The sequence below is a fragment of the Bidens hawaiensis genome, unplaced genomic scaffold, assembly GCF_021521415.1.
Source record: "Bidens hawaiensis isolate Kalapana, Puna unplaced genomic scaffold, B.hawaiensis_p1.1 tig00040169_1, whole genome shotgun sequence".
Classification (NCBI taxonomy): domain Eukaryota; kingdom Viridiplantae; phylum Streptophyta; class Magnoliopsida; order Asterales; family Asteraceae; genus Bidens; species Bidens hawaiensis.
The window spans coordinates 97,708-106,275 of record NW_027505655.1 but is presented as its reverse complement, the minus strand read 5'-3'; the positions used below and the strand labels follow the sequence as shown (position 1 = coordinate 106,275).

General features: G+C 34.0%; 1 protein-coding gene across 2 annotated transcripts; it reads right to left on the bottom strand.

Moving 5' to 3' along the window:
- Nucleotides 1-6,151, bottom strand: LOC143614537 (calcium-dependent lipid-binding protein-like). 2 transcript variants are annotated; one of them, XM_077087948.1, is made up of 11 exons: nucleotides 4,450-6,151; nucleotides 3,399-3,500; nucleotides 3,095-3,145; nucleotides 2,894-3,014; nucleotides 2,583-2,698; nucleotides 2,401-2,499; nucleotides 2,248-2,328; nucleotides 2,071-2,156; nucleotides 1,702-1,927; nucleotides 1,455-1,619; nucleotides 1-578 (listed from the first exon to the last, which is right to left on the bottom strand). In XM_077087948.1, the coding sequence occupies exons 1-11, from the start codon at nucleotides 4,552-4,554 to the stop codon at nucleotides 429-431; spliced, it is 1,302 nt and encodes a 433-aa protein (XP_076944063.1). In that variant the 5' UTR covers nucleotides 4,555-6,151; the 3' UTR covers nucleotides 1-428. The 2 variants fall into 2 exon arrangements, with proteins under 2 accessions (XP_076944063.1, XP_076944062.1); XM_077087947.1 differs by having other exon boundaries at nucleotides 2,248-2,499.
- Between the last annotated feature and the right edge of the window lie 2,417 nt (nucleotides 6,152-8,568).

Here is an 8,568-nt window from a genome sequence, read left to right as displayed (position 1 = left end):
GTTTTTTATATTTTTATGAAACATTCGTTATATATTCCTTTCAACAGCAGTCATCAGGGTACCTCTAAAGCACAGTTCATATAAAACACTCGTCATAAAATCAATGTTTCAAAAACCAAATCTGCCCAATGGATCGTAGCTCTACTGGTTCCAGTTTGTCGGACCCGTTGTCCTTTTTTTATAACAAAGATAAAAACATAACTTTATTACAAACGTATACTCAAGATTGGACATAACAACAAATATGAAACATAGTTCATTTATGAAGATGTAAATCTCAAACATGGGAGAAAACAAATACATATCCTCTATCAACATCCAAATTAAGAAACGAGTAGCATTAACTATGCATCACCATTTACATAATAACAAAAAGTTATCGAACTTGATATAGAATCTTACACATTTAAAGTAAAAATGTCACCACCTCATCCGCTCACGTGTGTTGGGTCATCAATGGCATCCATGGTGCTATTGATGGCACCGTCGTTTTTCATTTTTTCTTTATTTTCAAGCATCTTCTTCTCTTCAGCTAACGCTGCATCTTGTTCTTCTTTATTGAATTGATGATACTTTGCCTGCGTATTAATAATAACCCTTGAATCGGTCGTTTAAAGAATGCTTTTGACTCTATTTTATGTTATTCGTATTTTTGGTATGCTAATAGAGTAATAGGAATCGTAAAGTTTTATATTCTTGGGACGAGTGGTTAAAAAACCCTCTCCTCTTGCCGTAAGTTGTTTGTTTTGTTTTCGCCTTCTTGCCGAATTCAACGTTTTTAATATAATCTACGCCGTTCAAAAAAAACAACGGGTCGACCCAAAAGGCAATTGCATAGCACAACAATTATGGGTGTGTTTGGGTCAGTTTTGGGCTCAAACTGTACCAAAAACTCAAAAACCGAAACTTCAGTTAAAAACGTTCAGTTTCATCACTTGTGCTTGAAAATTTTGGGCCAAAAATTTGGCCCAAAAATAATATATTTGGGCCTCAAATGTTTTGTTAGTTAATGATTAACTATTATTACATACTTCGGCCAAAACGTTTTACTTATATAGGCCTGGGTTTCGTTTTTTTCTCGGTTTTACCATGTGGACATGAAAAGTTGGGCCCAAAAATATGGCTCAAAATAATGAATTTAGGCCTAATTTCTTTTAGTTAATGATTAACTGATTATTACACATTTAGACCTATAAAATTTTGGGCTACACCCTTATTAATTTGTTACTAAAAATTACTTAAAATCACTTATTTCAGTTCGATTCGATTCCGTTTTCGTTTGATAGAGAAACCAAAACCGAACTGAAACGGTTTTTGAAAGCATACTACCAAATAGTCGGTTACTTGTTGGGTTCGATTATTTCGGTTGCGTGCACACCGATGATAGCATCATAGCAACATCCTTTTGGTGAATTCTAACTAACAGCAACAAGTATGCACATATTATTACTTACTTTGACTATAATGTTTCCTCTATCCTTCTTATCTTTAATCTTGAGCATATCAAGTGAAGGCATGAGTCTCAAATCAATTTCTTTCTCAACATCTTGTTGAAGATCAGCCAACGTTAATTTTGCGATTCCCAATCGTTGATCCGATCCAATATCTTCATCAAAAACCTGTTGAAATCCGCGCATAACATGATTACAGAATGACATAAATCAAGAAACTTTAGGGGAAGTAAGGATAATAATATTATACCTCAACAATCGCGCATTGTGTCTCTTTGTCTTCCACGGTTAGATGAAACATTTGATTCCAAACAGGATTTAAGTTGTTCTCAACAACTTTTGTTTTGAACTTTTCCAATGGCCGAACGAATGCAACCGCGTATGGATCAGATTTCCCCATCATTTCCATATTTTTTAAATTATGTGCTTTCACAATTGTTAGCATGAGCTTCCCTTGCGGTTTAAGCTCCAGATCACTGCATAATGTGACAATACATAACACAAAAAATGACTTTTAGAAGCATCTACAGATTTAATTTGTCATAAGTAGACATTGTTCTTACGAAAAATGAGTGTTATATTAAACAAGGAGTAAATTACACACACGGATGGTTGTTACCTTGTATCAACAGGCACACCACCGAGTGGAACAACAATCCTATGAGGCCATTGAAGCATATCAGTAATTATTGAAGTTACTGTATCCTACACATAATGTCGACACACAGTTAGTATTTTAACTAGTTATGCCAAAAATGATTAAATAAATTGCAATCGTGTAATAAAGAAAACATACGTCAATCATATCTGAAAGTCCGGGAATGGCAGTTAAACTTCCTCCAATCGCCTTTAATGTATAATCAAACCTTGGCTTTGGCTGATACCAAAATAACATCCATTTTGTATTAGTTGACCAAAAAATAAGTTCACTATAGTTTAGCATGATTACCTCAGAAAGTAAGGCTACAACAACAGCAGAGATGCAAGGAATTTCCTCACAAAGTTGAAAAATAACGCGAATAATAGTAAAAACTTGAAGATCCTTCAGCTGCAACAAATATTATATGATCTTCATACAAATTGGTTCCAAAATGATCAAAAAAAATATCATATTGTTGAACTAAATCTAACCTGAATAGGTAACGAAACACCTGCTTCGATTCCTAAAACAATATCCGGATCACCACCCCATCGAAAATCCATGTCCATTGTTATTTGACCTTGTTTTTGACTCTGAATCCGGATACCTGCACATATTTTGCGTCAATGAGCAGGGGTAGTTTGATCGTTTCACACCTACTTGACAGACCAAGTTAACGTCCATCCATTTTCGAGACCAATGGTGTTACGTTTGTTCAAACATTTGGTCTAAAGGTGTAATAAAGTTGCAATATAGCCAAACCACATAGACTAGTTGTGTAATTATGCGTCAACATACGTACCTTCAATCTTCGGTGCAACATTTCCTAGTGACAATTTGCTAAACTTCAAAGATGATATTCCTGACGGACGATATTCCTCCAGTATTGGCTCGACCGAATCTCTTATTATTATCGTAGCAGCCTGAAAATAATATTTGAATAATAATAATAATAATAATAATAATAATATAGGTGATAAATAGCAAAGGTAGAAAAACTTACTTCAGCAACATATGGCCATAGTTTGCTCAGCTGTTTGTTCAGCCATTTAACCTGAATAACACGCGTACACATGTTTATTACTAAGTGGGTGTTTGGGAGTGCTTTTCATTTTTGCTTTTTGCTTTTTGGAGGGGTAAAATGTCCAAAATACCTCTCCAAAAGCACCTAAAAGCACCAAATTGAAGCTTTTAGGTGCTTTTGGAAGGGTATTTTGGACATTTTGCCCCTCCAAAAAGCAAAAAACAAAAAATAAAAGCACTCCCAAACAGACAAATGTGATATATATATATTCTATAATGCGAACCTGCTCATAAACAGGAAAAGATATCCATTCAGGAAAGTTATCACCACAAAGTTTTTTTAAGTCTTCTCTATCAAGAGATCCAAGAAGCTTTATATCGGCTGCCTGGGGAAAAAGTAAAGCATTTTCATTAAAATAAATAAATGCTAACAAAAAATTCTATAACTTATTTTAAAAACTATAAATGGCTAATAAATAAACCATATATATTTATTAACTAAAACTTCAAGATAACACAATCTTTGATGAGGGGCTAATCCAAGAGTTAGCATACCCATATTTATATTCGGTGAAAATGGGTGTCAGCATAAAAGGAGCATAAACTTGGCTACGAGTGGAGTTACAGGGCCCACCTATGGTTTGGCTAAGCTCTTTCCATCAATTAGGACTCCGACTTATTCATTGAAGACAAGTATTTCTCTTTTAGTATAAAAGCGCGTAGATCTTTTGCTATCTTATTTTACACGTTATTTATTTTAAGTCGTTAGTTTCCTTATGTATTAGGCGGTTTACAATTTCGAAAATTTGGCATGTCTACCAATTTTAAAAATCTATAAAAGGGTCTCTCATGTAATCTTTCAAGCATTCAAAATATTATATCACTTTTTTCTTGAGAACTTATATATGTTTATTTCGTGCTTCCACTCTGCGTTAGTATATGATAACAAATAAGTAATATAATGTGTTCAATTATATCACTAACATGTAATTATAATAGTAAAGCGTGTTGGAAATCAGCCCCAAACTTGAACACAAAGCAAGCGATATTTGAACAACGTGTTCGACTTTTTAGTATTATTATAAAAAACGAAAACCAAACAAAATACAATGACCCTACATGTCTATTTATATTAACATAAATAGTTAATTAATTTCCTAAAACAGATTATTACACATTATTACTGTACAAGTTTAGGTGTACATCCAAACACGCCCTAAATCATCACTAAATCAATAATATTAACAAAATCAGTGATGAACATAGATCCCTAAACCAAACATTATAATCATGATCAACCTAAACAAAACCTCAAATTGTTCATAAAAACATTACCTTGGCAGCACGACTTCGGCTTCGATTACTCATCATATAACGCCAACCCACCATAATGGAAATCCCGAATAAAGCACCCATAAACATCCCCGAAACTAATCCCATTTTCGATCAAACTAAATTTCCCTATGAACAAATCGAATCAAAATTAAACTCAACGATCATAACAATAATTACTAATAAGAGGAAGAGAGAGGGACCCACTATGTGTATTCAGTGTGTGTGTGTTTTTCTGTTTCAAATTCTTGATCGTTTACGTTGGATCTTGGCATTCAATGGTAATAATAAGTGCACATGTTGTTACTGGTGAATAATAATATTAATAATGTCGAAATTGGTTAGCGTTTTGTTGAAAATATGGTGATGATCATCAGGATTCAAATCAATGTTTTTACATGCATGTAAATTTGTGTGGATGATTTGTAAATTATAATTTATTAATATCATATATGTACTCGGTGGCGAAGCTATGAATTATTTTCTACGAGTTCGGTGTTTTTCGGTCCTTGATTTATTTAGGGTTGAATTCAAGATTTCGGACGCCCCGAACTAGTACTAAAAATGTGGCCTTATATAATTTTGTTTTTTTTCATAGTTGACAAAAGTTATGAAACAATATACATATACAAAGTTATTGCAACAATAAAGAAAACAAAGTTAAACAACAAACAAAACAAAGTAAACAAATAGTTAACAGGTTTCTATTGTCGAATGTTAATCGAACCGATTACTTTAACAATAACAATAACAAAAATTAAAATCATTCTATTTAACTTATCAAGGTTATTGATTAACTAATAAAAACGATAAAGCTACATCGTAAAATACTAGATATATCATGAAACAATTTATAGAAAATAAGAAATTTAATAAAATTGCTTTAAACTATTGAAAGTTTTATCGCTATACTCGAAGTTACTCCATGTATTGCTTGACGTAAACATATAGTGGATTTGTTTCTGTCTTTTGTTGAATCTTTTCATGGCTCGATAGATAATTTGATAAGCCAACGATTTTTTCCGTGTTTCTATTAATAGGGTTAACCAACATGTTAACTAATCGATTATGATAAATTGGATCAGATTTAACAGTTTTTTTCTTTTGCAGTACCTCGACGTGACATGAGCGTGAAAGGGATTCAGGAATCAGTTAAATGATATGTGCGCAATGCAGCCACTTATCGATTCAGTGTGTTGTTATTTAAGCTTGGTTTTGGATTTTGATAAATTGTCTTTATTTATACTCTAGGGTCTTCTTCTAAACCTTCTTCTTTATCTTTATAATTTAGAACCAGAGTTACTCCGTTGACGTGAAAACAAAAAACACCACTATGACTATATCTTCAATGTTCTCTTCATTATTATTTTAAAAGGATGATGAATTTGGTCGCCAAATAAGAATAGGTTCGTTCGTTAATAAGATAAATACTATACGTTCTATATAAAACCGAAAATAGGTCGGGTTCGGACGAACCCGGTCCCGTAAAGGTACCTTCGCCTCTGTATGTACTTATCGTAGCTCATATATATAGGACAGAAATGAGCCAGCTCGTGCTTGGTTTAAAAATTTTTAGCGACATGGAAATCCTGGCTAGAATTGGCTCATAAAAAGCTCGAGCTTGTTTGAATTTTTTTAATGCATAAAGATACACATAATCAAAAACTAAAAATCAATAAATAAGTCGATGTTCAGGCTGAAAAAGACACTAAACATCAATGTTATAGTGTCTCTGAAATTTATTAAATTATTTGAAAAAAAAAGAAAATGATGTTGTGCAAAATTGATTATTTTTTATCAAATGCGTTATTTATGGCAATTTTTTTTAGCTGTGATGTTTATGGTTTTGGTTATATTTTTTTTCAAGTGTGTGATTTATATTTATGTATATGTGAGAATGGTCGTTTTTCAATATTAGCTTTGGTATAGGCCGGATGGTTGTGTTGTTAAGTGAAACCGACCGAATTCGCGTAGAATCACCGCATTTTGTCTTAGTTTCGGTACCGTAACGAACTTAACAAAAACTGACAGAATGCCAATTTTGTTTTTGTTTTAGTTCTGGTACCACAACGAAGGTGACGAAGACCGACCAAACTTGCGTAGACTCATCACCTCAACGCCCGAGTTTTACTGACCGACGCCACACCATTGGTCCACCTGCGTTTTATATTGTTTTGTTTTATTGTGTTTTAGTTCTGATACCATAACGAACGTAACCAAAACTGAAAAGTTCACGTCGACTTACCACCTGTTTTGATTATACCATCGTCCGGGTTTTACTGGCCTGTTCCGACACAAAGCGCCGAGTAAAACACTCGTTAATAACATTTAAGACTATATATTATGGTCCGTGAGTACGGAGCCACGTCAACACAACACCACACCTACACGCGTATCGTGCCTCTCTTTATTGACGTGGCGTTGTGGAGTCGATCATGAGTAGCACCACTTGCGTTAGACCGTCCATAAAAAGGAAGCATAAAAACACCTGCAAACATGCCTAGTCAGCTGACACATCACAAAAACACAATTATTTAAAAACACTCAAAAACATTATCACATTATCACCCAAAAATAATTATTATATATATATATTTTTTCAACACCCAACCCTCCCCATCTAGCCCCACCAACTTCAAAAAAACAAAGTTTTTCCTTGTTCTTATAAAAACACATCCCTCATAAATTGATATCTAAAAATCACACTTAAAATATTGGTAAATAACTAAAGAGGCGGGCAAACACCAAAAAACACCATCTAAATTTTTTTTTATTGTGGATACTCTTAGGCAATGCATGTTAGTTAAATTTGATTTCTTTGAACCAATCATAACACGCAAACTCACCATTTTCTTTTAAATTTCTATTATTATATTCAAATTAAGTTTTATATTGATTTTCTTAAACAATTTGTGTTCAGTAATTTAGAAAGAAAAACCTAATACACAATCATGTTAAGTTTTTTTTTCTTCAATTAACTAACTACAAGTGGAAGACCTGCACGTTATTGTGGTGCAACATTAAATCTTGTAGATAATAGTTAATTCGACTGTGATTCGTCGGTTGGCGTTAAAAGCATTCTCAATCCATTCTTCATCTCTACAGTTACACTAGAAACACCATCTTTTTTTCTCATTTTCAAGTAAATAATACTTTTTTATACTTTTATCATTACCATTTCTCTCCTTCATTCACAACCACTTTTAAAACATTTAAAAATTATAGAGGTGAACAGTGTGTTTCTCCAAAGACATAACTACAAAAATTGTCCTTTAAACATAGCTTATTTACGGATATGTCATTTAAAACGTTTACTTTCAGGCGGTGCCCTTTACAAAACATGTTTATTTGGTTTTAGTCCTTTACACTAATAGTTATCCAAAAAGTCAGTTAAGTCATGGCATGTGCCAAGCACGTGAGGGCATATATGTAATTTCAAATATCTCTTTAGTTAATATATAAAACTAAAAATGGAAAAAGATTATTAGATCTAATAAAATGTATTTATATGTCACGACCGGCCACCATCGTCCTCCTCCATCATTGTCACCGTTGTTCCCTACTCCGCAACAACCACCGCTCGTCGACCACATCATTTTATTTTTTCCCCAAATCAAAGAATGGATTTTAATTAGGGTTTTGGATGGAGACTAGTCAGTGTAGAATGATTTCAAGTACGATAGAAGATGCGATGGTGGTGGTGGTGGGGGGGGGGGGTTGGAGAAATCAAATAATAGAAAGAGGGTTGTTGAGGATGGTTGCTGTTAATTAGGGTTTCGATTTGTGCGGTTAATTAAGATTGCAACGGATTTATAACAATTTCGTTGTCTTCCATGCCGGAGAAGATGACCGAAGATGGTGCCAGATTTACAGAAAGACGACCAGAGATGGTGCCGAATTTATAGAAAGACGACCGGAGATGGTGCTGGATTTACAGAAGGGTGTAATGATTTTGTGGTAAAAGAAATTGATCAACGTGGGTGCTGCAATGGTGATGGTGTGGTGGCGATGGCCCGTTTGGTGAGCAGGGTGGTGGTGGTCCTTTCTTTAGCAGGATGGTGGTGGTAGTCGGTGGGTTGAATGAAGATGAAAGGTGGGTAGGATGGTGGGGCGCGAGAGAGG

Coding starts and splice junctions, on each gene's coding strand:
- LOC143614537 (XM_077087947.1), bottom strand. CDS start 4,554: ATGGGATTAGTTTCGGGGATGTTTATGGGTGCTTTATTCGGGATTTCC. Junction 3,015..3,094: donor TATGGCCATATGTTGCTGAA/GTAAGTTTTTCT, acceptor TATTATTTTCAG/GCTGCTACGATAATAATAAG. Junction 1,928..2,070: donor GGTGTGCCTGTTGATACAAG/GTAACAACCATC, acceptor CACATTATGCAG/TGATCTGGAGCTTAAACCGC.